At 37.9% G+C, this 11,885-nt stretch overlaps 1 protein-coding gene and 1 pseudogene across 1 annotated transcript; one reads left to right on the top strand and one right to left on the bottom strand.

Moving 5' to 3' along the window:
* Positions 1-1,899: 1,899 nt before the first annotated feature.
* Positions 1,900-2,796, top strand: LOC133744924 (probable fructokinase-1; annotated as a pseudogene).
* Positions 2,797-4,015: 1,219 nt separating this feature from the next.
* Positions 4,016-7,669, bottom strand: LOC133745683 (UDP-glucose 4-epimerase GEPI48). Its single transcript, XM_062173794.1, has 9 exons — positions 7,276-7,669; positions 6,649-6,698; positions 6,412-6,547; positions 6,185-6,286; positions 5,860-6,087; positions 5,444-5,522; positions 5,233-5,315; positions 4,721-4,812; positions 4,016-4,517 (listed from the first exon to the last, which is right to left on the bottom strand). Exons 1-9 carry the CDS (start codon positions 7,456-7,458, stop codon positions 4,424-4,426), a joined length of 1,047 nt encoding a protein of 348 aa, XP_062029778.1. The 5' UTR covers positions 7,459-7,669; the 3' UTR covers positions 4,016-4,423.
* Positions 7,670-11,885: the final 4,216 nt, after the last annotated feature.

Genomic DNA, 11,885 nt, shown 5'->3' with positions numbered 1-11,885 from the left:
AGCTAGGCCACCTAGGCGTGTAGCTAACTAAGTTGCCTATTTGTATGTTCAATCCTCTGGACTCAATCAGGGTCTGTGCAGTCAATAATGTTCAAATACCCTCTGGACCCATTTTATCAATATTGCTAGCTTGTCTTTGTAAATGGGAGATCACTATAGGTACAATTCTTGTGCATATCGTATTGGCATTCCCATACAAAGTTATGACAAAGTCTCTTTACTAATCTTGGAGAATCAAAGGTAAAAGCATCTGCATATGCATGGGAGTCAGTTTCATGTGGAGTCTAATTTTGGAAAGTAGGTTTTGGGTAATATGGAATTATGTGTCTAAAAGATTTCTCTGATTGTTGAAATCGTGGTTTTTAAGTCCTAGACATTTTAGGACGTGTAGGTTTTCTAATTGGTTATCTTTAGGATTTGGTGGATATCTTGTATTAAAAGTTCTTTCCTAATGAGAGTCTAATTAGGGTAGAATCTTGGGTGATTGAGTTTTTGCTGTTTGTCCATCATATATATTGAGAAATATACACGGTCAGAACTGGGAACCTAGGGGACGCAAGAATATTGGTAGAGTCTTGCATGTTTGCTTGAGATTGAGTCTTCACAAAGAGTCAAACTACTTGGTCCATGTATAAGTGTTATTGATCATGTTTTCATATGCATAAACATTCTCTTGAGATCAGTAGAGAGACTATGAAGAAAGAAGAAGCGAGATTTGGTTATCGTTCAAGTGAAGGAGTTCAAGAAGATTGACAAACTTTGAGTTAGCTTTTGTCTAAACATTGTAGCCGAGCTAGTGCTATTCAAGTTTGTAAAAGAACATATCCTTTTAATAAGATAATTCTTATTTTGGGTTCTCGAGAGTGAGAGCCCCGCAGTGTTTTTAATCTCATATTTGAGGTTTTCACTGCGTTACCAAAATCTGGTGTTCTGTTTGTTCATTTTGGTTTCTGCTGCGCAGTAAGGATTGATCCGTGCACTGCAATCCCCATTTTCCAGAAAAACACATTCTATCCTTGTATTTTCAACCACGGAGGGAGACAAGGAGAGATGGTTAGGGGGTTGATCTTGAAGGACACGTTTGCTTAGAATATGAAAGATTGAAGCCTCTCCACGGGTTTAGAGTTGTGACATTACTTTGAAATTTACATGGTTTCTGGGAATGAAGTCATAACATTTAAAAAGTGAAAAAAGACATGCTAATATAGTTCGGGAGTTCAAACATATTTTGATTCTACTTGAAGATGACAGGTTGAAATGGGTAGCAAGCCATCCAACAAAGCCATTTTTGAACAAAGCCGTTCTTGAATATGAACGTACTTCTCCGCATCCCAAATTCCAAAACCCTCAGAATCATCCGACGGACTGTTGATGGTGAGGTTCAACAGCTTGGTGTTCACGGCGTGGAAGCTCTTGGAGTGGAGAATCGAGGAGCCGGCCTCAAAGATCTAGCCGGAGACGTTGACCGGCCCCGATGATGGAGACTTTGTCATGAGCTTGGGGAAGTGTGGAGAGGAGCAAGAAAGAGATTAGACTGAGGGCGGGAAATGACGACGACATGTCGTTGACATTGGAGAAGTCTGATTTGCAGGCTTCTCTAAGACACCCAGCTCATTTTTTCAAAGAAGAGGATGAAACTGAATAGAGTGATATTTTAACCAAATTATGGATTAACTATAAAGTGAATTAGTTTACGATGAGGAGTAAGATTGGCATTAGTAATTTGATTAGAAAAATGAATCAGTTTTCAATGAGGAGTAGGATTGACTCTCTTTCTAGTCTATAAATAACTCATGCCTTCAATCCAATCCTGTATATCTTACAACTATCATTATTTCTCTCTCCTCCTATACCCACCAAACAACCTCCTCCTCTGCTTACTGTCTTTGTCTCGGGGAGATGCTGATCGACTTCGTGCCCAACGTTTCGGGGGTTTCACTGGCCGAAGCCCAGCTTTCTTGAAGGCCCCCGGTGGCGCCCCCGCCAACGTGGCAATCTCTGTGGCTCGGCACGGCGGCAACTCCTCTTTCGTTGGGAAGCTTGGTGACGACGAGTTCGGACACATGCTCGCTGGAATCTTGAAAGAGAACGGTGTCTCCGGGCAGGGCATCCTGTTCGACCAAAACGCACGCTGATGGAGAACTCATGTTTTACCGGAACCCTAGCGCCGATATGCTGCTCAAGCCCGAAGAGCTCAATTTGGAGCTGATCAGATCCGCCAAAGTGTTCCATTATGGATCAATAAGCTTGATCGTTGAGCCATGCAGGTCGGCACATCTGAAGGCAATGGAGGTCGAAAAAGATGCCGGTGCCTTACTTTCCTACGACCCGAACCTCCGACTACCATTGTGGCCTTCACCTGAGAAGGCACGCGAACAAATAATGAGTATATGGGAAAAGGCAGAAGTGATTAAGGTCAGTGATGTGGAACTTGAGTTTCTCACAGGAAATCCCAACATTGACGATGAATCTGCGATGACTCTGTGGCACCCTTAACTTGAAGCTCCTCCTTGTCACTCTTGGTGAAAAGGGTTGCAGATACTACACTAAGAATTTCCGTGGATGTGTGGAAGCTTTTCATGTAACTGCGTAGATACTACTGGTGCTGGTGATTCATTTGTGGGTGCTCTTCTCGCAAAGATTGTTAATGACCAATCTGTTCTTGATGATGAGCAAAGGTTGAGGGAAGTACTCAAATTCGGAAATGCATGTGGAGCAATAACAACTACTAAGAAGGGAGCAATTCCTGCACTCCCCACAGAGTCCGAAGTCCTCGCCCTAATCAAAGAGGCATAATCAATATTTTTGTTTTTGTTTTTTGTAATAGCATAGATTCTTTTTGCAGTTCATCCATCTTTCTAGGACTTCTGTGTTTTTAAACTTCATTGCTTTTGATTTGAGATAGTTTTCCAACCTCAGTAATATTTCTTCTCTTCTTGCGTGTATCAACATTTAACTTACCCTTTAAGCAAGCATAATCGGATAAAATGTTAACTTTTGGCTGTCATTTTTATTTATTCTTTTTTTTTTTTTTTTTTTTTTTTTTGGTTCATAACTTAATTTTGTATAAAATTTAAGATGAATGATTTTGAATTTTTGATACATATAACTGGGTTGTACGATAGAAGTGAAGTTAAGCAGGATAGATGAGGCAATCTTAGGATGAAATTCTTTCACCGTTTGATTATGTGGTGAAGTAAGTGGTCGATGAATCTTTGAATTAGGAGGGCGCTCACATTCAAAATCCCTTTGAAATCAACTAGTGTTTATATGCATTTTATCAAGAAAATTCGGTCACAAGATAATCCATCTTTTTCAGATCTATTGATTTTGTAATGAATGGTGCCTCTGTTCTCTATATAGACCATGGTTCATAGATTGCATTGTTCATAAATCCAGTTTGCCGATGCGAATCATCCCAAAAAGCGTCGTTCTACCATGATCCTGGCTTGTGCTTTCCTCAAATTCTATGCTAACACTTTAGGTATGCTCACTTGGAGATTCATAACTGTCCAAGCAGCCGCTGAAGACGAACAAACTTTGGTTAATGGGTGATATGACAAATGGGTGACAGATATCCAAGTAGAAAGCAGAGCTTATGAGGATCTATGGACTTGAAGAAAACTCAAAACTTACAAGAGGTAGAAAATGGTTTATTGAACAAACGGATGTTCAGATATGTCACCATATGAACTGAAACGATTCCTCAATATTAAGGGGTTCAATTCATGAAAAGAGCATCGGAGAGCTTGACAATAAGCCTTTTGTAAGTGCAATCGTTTTTCACTCTCTCCTCCGAAACTTTTATGAAGAAAATGAATAATTCTGAACGGCGAATTGAAATGGGACGATGAACTGCACCAGGCTGATAGAATAACATGGCAAGAGGAAGTATCAATGTACTGAATCAAATCAGTTGTCTCTCTGACTGTAAGTTATGAGCGGTTTTCGCTTAACTCAGACGTATAGAGCAGTAAGCAAACCATAAATCACAAATAAAACTGTTGTACACAAGTTTCTCGAGAACAAGTCAAATTTTTGTATAGCAAATATATTAGAAGGCAGCAATCTGATCTCATGATCTTATCCAAAGGTTACAATTTTGCTACTAAAGCTGTGATCAAATTAAAGGACGATAAAAACATAACATTAATTGGCCAAGTAATCCAGAACGTAACACCACAATGACTATCGCTTATAAGTACTGTCGACAAACAAAAACCTAATATCTGGAAGGCCACAAAAGATTTACATAGAGGGTGAGAGATGACGCTAAACTAAGATATAAAGTATATAAAACTATCAGCTTTTAGTTGTAGCTAGAGTCTGGAGATCCATAAATATGGATTTGCCTAGCCTAGTTCCACTGATGGTAACCCCTAAACTAAATTTGTAAAGCATATGAACTATTAGCTTTCGGCTTTCAGCTGCTATTGTCTTGAGGTCCATAGCCATATGGGTTCTTGCTAGCCCAGTTCCACTGATCCCGGCACATGTCATCAATGTTATATTTCGCCCTGCACGAAGATTTAGCGAGTAAGATATAAAATCACAATTCATATTACCATTTCATTACATCAGGTAGAAGGGTGGGTTGAGCATGGCAACAAGATTGGTGCACAAAAGAATGCACACAACTCTAGGTCATACATTAAGACATTTCAGTTATCGATAATTTCGTTGATGAACAGAATGCATAAAAGTTTGCAAATCAACTTACTTCCAGTTCAGTTCCCTCTCTGCCTTATCTGTTGATGCATAGACAACTTCAGCATCACCAGGTCGCCGGCCAGCAATAACAAGAGGAATTTTCTGAAACAATATAAGGAAACATAAGCTTAACAAGAAAGAGACAAGGTTAAACAGAAACTGAGCGTTATGGAGCAGGACTGGTCGTGGAACAAGGGCAGAATGTAAGGAAAAATTCTAGACCTTCAGAAAAGTCATTTTTAGTATACCATCGGGAATTTGAGAAGATAGGGTCTCAAAAACACACTTTCAGTTTTCAATTAAGATATGTGACAGATAAGACATCCTAGAAAATAAGAGTTTGCAAAACACTTTCAGAATCAGAACCCCCCCCCCCCAAATCCACAAGAAAGGTGGAAGGGCACTTTGGCTCTGAAAAATAATCATTTATGTTCAAATAAACCCCCAAATTCTGATTGAGTTTCAAAGAGTCACATGCATCAAAATAGGTAACACTGAAATTTTAAACAAGAAAAAACTAACCTTTCCAGATGCCTTTTCAAATGCCGCAACCATCTCCAAGACCGATGTTCCTTTACCAGTTCCTAAATTGTACACCTCACAACCTGTGGATATATAAGTTCTATAATGAGCCATTGTCTGGATAACAATAACATAAACTCACAAGCGATGTTGAACAGTTTTAGGGTGAGGCATGGCGGGAAACTGATAGAAACAGGTTCAACCCATATACCTATATTAGCTTCTTCTAACTTGTTCAATGCAGCAATGTGCCCATGTGCTAAATCATCAACATGAACATAATCTCGCACCTGAAATACAACAAACACCATCAAATTGAGCCTCCAACATTAGTATAGGACTAAACACCAAAAGGCAAAGCAAATGATGCACAGATACTTCGTTTCTACTGTGTGTGTGTGTGTGTGTGTGTCTATATATATACTTCGTTTCAACCCATATACCTATATATATATATGGAAAGTCAAAAAATCATCATGATACCAACAAAAGGATATAATACTAAAGTAATCAAACTAGAACAATAAACAAGTTGCAAAATTGAGTACATATAAAGAGAAAAAAATGAGCAAAGCTTTAGCAAAAAAACAAAATCTGTATAAACAAAACAGGTAAAAGAGCACATACCCCAGTACCATCTTTGGTATTATAGTCGTTTCCAAACACCGTCAGTGCCGGACGCCTTCCAACAGCAACTTGCTGCACAAATGGCATGAGATTGTTTGGGATCCCATGAGGATCCTCACCAATATAGCCACTATGGTGTGCACCAACTGGATTGAAGTATCTCAGCAATATGACTTTCCACTCAGAGTCTGAGCGGTATATATCACGACAAATTTCTTCAATGTAGAGCTGAGAGATAAACGACAATGCAAATCAATAACCAAGAAGCTGCATAGTACCACAAGAATGATCAATAACTGGACAACCTAAGTATGAGAATATGTACCTTAGTTCGCCCATATGGATTTGCTGCAACAAGAGGGAACTCCTCGGTACACGGAACCACCTTCGGCCAACCATAAACAGTGGCTGACGATGAGAACACAATCTGAAATTATTCAAATCAATGGGAGATCCAAGTCAATTAAACATCATATACAAACACAATCAGCCAAAAAAAAATTCATCAAAATTCTAACTGAAGAAACAAAATGCTTTAACAAAAAAGAGAACCTTTTTGCAACCATGGGCTGCCATGACTTCCAACAGAGTAATTGTCCCCACAATATTGTTGTTATAGTAGAGCAATGGCTTCTGAACACTTTCACCAACTGCTTTCAGTCCAGCAAAATGTATGACAGCATCAAATCTGCAGTTTCAATGGGCAGTTTGGATTTCGTAAACTTTAAACACTCAGAACAATGATAAATTTGAGTTTTGGTAGGGAGATTCTGGGTTAAAGATACTTACTTTGTTGCAGAAAAGAGTTTTTCCAGTGCTGGTTTGTCCCTGAGGTCAATCTGCACATCAACATAGAATTATGAGAAACCACACCCATGGAGAGGTCTAATTAACATCAAAGTTCAAAACTCTTGATAACTGCATCAAATCTGCATTAGACTTTCTTATATGAATACTAGATTCACGAACCTACACCAAAGAATTAAACAAGTTGCCCAAATAGGAAAAACTTAAGAATTACAAGTCCAATAAGTTGCACATGGACAAGTCTTAGGTAACTATTGGCCTCCAAAGTTCCAAACTTCCATTTTCTTATATAGTAAGATACCTCAACCCTGCACAAACTATGTCTTTTATGACAACTTAGAGAACCCAGGAAGAAAAATACAGTTCTTTTAACACACCCACCAAACCAAAAACCAAAAAAAAAAAGATTTAAAAAAAATTCAATTGCCCATAAAGAAAAAAAAAAAAAAAAAAAGCAGTTTCTGACAGTTACGTTCAAACAAGAAGGCACAACCCACCATCAGTGTCAGTCAGGCATCCCCCAAATCCAAAATTCACAACCCAAAACTAATCAAAACCCATAATTCAATACAAAATTCAAAGAAAGAAAAAAAAAAAAAAAGAACAGACCTTGTGAAAGGAGAGGTTCCTGCCAAAATCCCCAGCGAGTTCTCTGACACGGTCAATAGCAATTTCAGAGGAATTGTCAAGGTTGTCAACGACGACGGTGCTGAAGCCGCCGAGTAAAAGCTGCAGCACGGTGTGGCTACCGATGTAACCGGCCCCGCCGGTGACCAGAATGGTCTTGGCCATCAACGCCGATTTGGAATAATAGGAATTGGAATTGGAATTGGTATGAGAAAGTGTGAGGCTTTGTGGTTTTGATACCGCAGGAAAAGCATGACAGGAAGCCCAATATATAGGAATCGATGCTGTTCCAGTAGACAACGCCAGACTTTAATTTAATTAATTTAATCCCCAAAATCAAAATGAGCAGTTAACTCCGTCTCTCTCAGTAAGGAAATTGAACACCCAGAAGAAGAAGGGAAGGGTGGTTTTCTCTTTCGTGGTGGACCAGATCTGCCACGTGGTGCGATCTGGGGTGAAGACTCACATGTCCACCAGCGCAAGAAACAAAGCGTTGCTGGCCTCTGGGATTTTAGGTCAAAAACAATATCGAAGAATCTTGATGACGACACACTAGGAGGGTAAAAATTGTTTTTGATTCGTTTTGGGGTTTTTTACTTTTATGGGAGGCGTTGTTATTAATATTATTAAGCTCCCCCATATCTATTTTCATTAATACGCTGGCATTTACTGGGAATATTTATGCTATTCTAATGGGGAGACAGGGGGAAGAATTTGACAAGATTTTGACCTTCTTTCAATACTTAGTAATGAATCATATTTTATGTCAATCAATTTCCAAATTTAATGGTTCTTTATGAGTAGATTCTTCATGTCATTAGCAGAAAATTCGGATTTATAGTAATAGGCTACAAACTACAAATTATTATAACTCGTTGGAGATGACATCGTTTTATTATCTAATTTTTCTTAAATAAGAGGGAAATCTAACATTTGATTTAGCTGTGTTTTCCTTTTTTTAAATTTCTATGAGTGAAGTCGAAAAATGAGGTGTTAAGGCTTATAGATGGATTAGGGGAAGAAATCAGGGGAAGAAATCTGCTGTCTCTAATACCCTGTGCCAAACCTGTCCTCATGCATTCATTGGTCCATAAAGATTAAGAAAATATTTTCTTAATCTTTTGTTTCATATTTTATTCTTTGTGGACCAATGAATGCATGGAGACTGGTTTGGCACAGTATTTTTGGGGACAGCAGATTTCATCCCATGGATTAGTCGTACAGACTGAAATCAATTGTGTGTCTATTTATAAGCCTTTGCATTTAAATGGGTTAGTCAAAAACGAGGTGATAAGGTCTTTGCATTTAAATGTTATTTTATTAAAATAAATTCATCAATTGTGTTAGCCGTATAAATTGAAATCAAACAGGATCAATTCAAATTTCTCAAAAAATAATACACTAACCATTCTAAATGATAACACGAAAATCTCATATAATTATGATTGTAGTAAGTTTTAAATTCTATAATCATGTAATTTTGATCACAAACCCAATGTTTCCAAAACGAAAATGAGGTATTGATTTGGAAAGATGTTGACAGAAAGCAGCCCTAAAACGGACAATGAGTCCTATATGATTATATTCCCTTTCTTTGTTAATATGAGGATCAGATTCTCCGTTATATTCTAGATTAGGTCAAATATAGAATCTAAAATTCCCATCTCAAAAAGTTTTGATTCACCAATAGACTAGTAGCAGCTTGTCGTTCAATAAAAGGGGCCAAAAGCGGTGCACCTGGAAATCTCGTGAGTTTTGGGCACGGCAAACGTGTTAGGCTGTGAAGCTGTAATGACAAGGAACTAGTTTGTAACCTTTTTTCTTTATGTGGAGGTGCAATACACGTCACTTTTTACATGCACTTTTCGTGAATCTTCAGGAACAAGAAGAGAAGTAGAGAACCATTTTCCTTTTTTTTTTTTTTTTTTTTTAAGTTGGGGGAGGAAGCACCGGCCTAATCTAGAAATTTATGTTTAAGGTAACGTGTCCTTTGCTCACGTAGAAGCCAGTTAAAGGGGGAAGAAAAGTCCGCGGAATTAAGGGCGCGGGAACCGATGTACACGTGTTGAGAGGTGAAAGGGAAAGAAGAAAAAAAAACTATAGAATATAATCCTAAGAAAGATGAAGTTCAAGGGAAAGGTTGTTTAAAAGTTTTGACATAGAATATAATCCTTAAGAAAGTTGAAGTTCACTGGTTTTGGTCGCCGACTTCACTTGTTGTCTTATACCATCGGATAGAGTCGTAGAATTAATATGTTATGTATTTCATTGAAAGATAAGGCCGGTGGCAAAACGATCAAAGTTAAAAGCTAAGAGGATATGCATAAAGAGATTCATATGAAACAGAGCCTTCAAAAGAGTGGCCAAAAGAAGGTTAAAATATGGAATGTATTTCGTTGAAAGATAAGTGTACAAGTCAGTTTGGACATTGGAGCTAAAACGATCAAAGTTAAAAGTTGGAAGAATATACCTAATGAGATTCCTATAATAGTGAAGAGAGCTTTCGGAACATATCCAACTTTTTCACATGTTGGTTTCGTAAGGATGCTTTGTGGGTAGAGGTCTTGTGAATTGGTATCACGACATGTTTAGAGGTGGAACTGGATAAAAATTCAATATGAGATGATCTACATAAAATGACATTATGTATGAAAATGATGTGAAATAACTGGATACTAATCCGTCAATAACGGTCATCTTTTATGAAGAAAATGACACAATGCTGGTGAATGTTGATTGAGTATGTCGACAATTGATGATAAAAGTAGACGGGTGATAGATCTTAGGATCCCAACACCCCCAAATGCAATTATATATTGTTTGGAACTAATATATGAATTCTTGTGATTACTAATTCTGCATGATTTGATTTTTGTGAGAACATACAACTTTTACTTGGCGTCTTAATTTCATTTATTCACCTTAACGTTTATCGGTTTATGTTTACAAAAAGGGAGCTTCTATTCATACCTCCAAAATTGGTATTTGGACCTCTCTCTTTTTCCAATTTATAGTTGACTTTGTCAACTCATGTCAAATTACCAATAAGGACACAAAAGAGGGAAAACAATCTCTCTTTTTTCTGAAAATATTTTTTTTTAACCATACCCCACCCCTCCATTTTCATGATGTCAGTGAGGTTTGAACCTGTGACTTCCACGATATCGGGTATCCTATATAACTAACAAGCCACAGCTCACTGACAAAAAAAAAAAAAAAAAATTCTCTTCTTACCTCTACAAACAGTATGTTTCGATGAGGCAATTCGCAAAATTCTAAGCTATGCATTGCCTATTATATTGTTGCTTGTGCTTTTTACCCAACTCGAAGCAATTAGTAAATATGTGTCTCTCCCCAAGCTAAGGAGCATTATGTTGGACCGGCTTTGGAACACCATGACCACTTTCAGTATGCGTACCTGCAATACATAAACCATAATTAAGTGATGAAAACTTTGTATCCAAAAACTCAATTTAATTAAAAATTTTGAGAATTGGGAGTAATATCTAAACATCTCAGATAGTAGTATACTAACGTGCTTCTATATGCAATTGATTTAATGAAAAAAAAAAAAACTGTATTGACTACCAACTGGAGATTTTTTTTTTTTTTTTTTGGTGCAGCTTAATTGTATCAATGGTAAAATAGGATTGTGAAATCTTCAAAAAATTGAATGAGGTTCAACTACCGATTTTGGAGGTATGAATAGAACGTAAAAAAAAAAGTTTTTATTGATTTTATTGGACGATGGGCGTTGTGGGAAAATTAGGGAGGTTTAGATAACAAATTGGTTATTTATAAAAGTAAGTTGGAGGTCTATTAAGTTGGGAGGTCCAAATGCCAACTTTGGAGGTATGAATAGAACCTCCCTTACAAAAATCTTAAGAGAGACAAAAATGGTATCATCTAAGAGCTTTAGGAATGTTCCTTCACCATTTGGATGATATGATCTTATGAAAACATAAAACTGGTTTATGTTTACAAAAATCTTAAGAGAGATAAAAATAGTATCATTTAAGAGCTTTAGGAATGTTCCTTCACCATTTGAATGATATGATCTTATGAAAACATAAAACGAGAGTCCTAAGTTATTGGCCTCAAAGTTTATGTTAATGTCGAAAAGTTCGGAGGTAGCTGAACCTTTGTTAACGCTGATCCGGTGGGCGGATCGATACTTGTGGTGTTCTCAAAGCTTCCGCTACCTGTCAAGTAAAATACAAAGGGCGTCAGAGGGAGACCGCGCTGGGCGGTCTTCAACTCTCCGATGCCTAAGTTAGTCAATGTATTTATGTTGACAAAGTAACAGTAGGTAAGTATTGAATGCGTAATTAATGAGGAGAGAGGAGAGAACCTTTTATAGGTGAGGAGGACCTCCTCCTTGTTTTCTATGTGGGACTGATGTGCTTCAGTTCCCAGCTTCAGAAGCTTCTGATGCTATCTTGGCGCGGCGCGTGGCGGCGCGTCGGCGGCGATCTGGAGGTGATCCGACGCTGAGGTTGTAGCCCGCCTGGCGGTGTGTCTGCATGTCATTCCTTTGGTTGGAATTAGTACCTTTGGTGGTACAATGAGCGTGACCCATTATAGCTAATTAT

This window comes from Rosa rugosa, chromosome 4, assembly GCF_958449725.1.
Source record: "Rosa rugosa chromosome 4, drRosRugo1.1, whole genome shotgun sequence".
NCBI lineage: Eukaryota > Viridiplantae > Streptophyta > Magnoliopsida > Rosales > Rosaceae > Rosa > Rosa rugosa.
This window is presented reverse-complemented; position numbering and strand designations above follow the sequence as displayed.

Excerpts from the sequence above, each read along its gene's own strand:
- LOC133745683 (XM_062173794.1), bottom strand. The coding sequence starts at position 7,458 with ATGGCCAAGACCATTCTGGTCACCGGCGGGGCCGGTTACATCGGTAGC. Across the intron at positions 6,088-6,184 it reads ATCCATATGGGCGAACTAAG|CTCTACATTGAAGAAATTTG; the intron begins GTACATATTCTC and ends TTTATCTCTCAG. Across the intron at positions 4,813-5,232 it reads TTGAAAAGGCATCTGGAAAG|AAAATTCCTCTTGTTATTGC; the intron begins GTTAGTTTTTTC and ends ATATTGTTTCAG.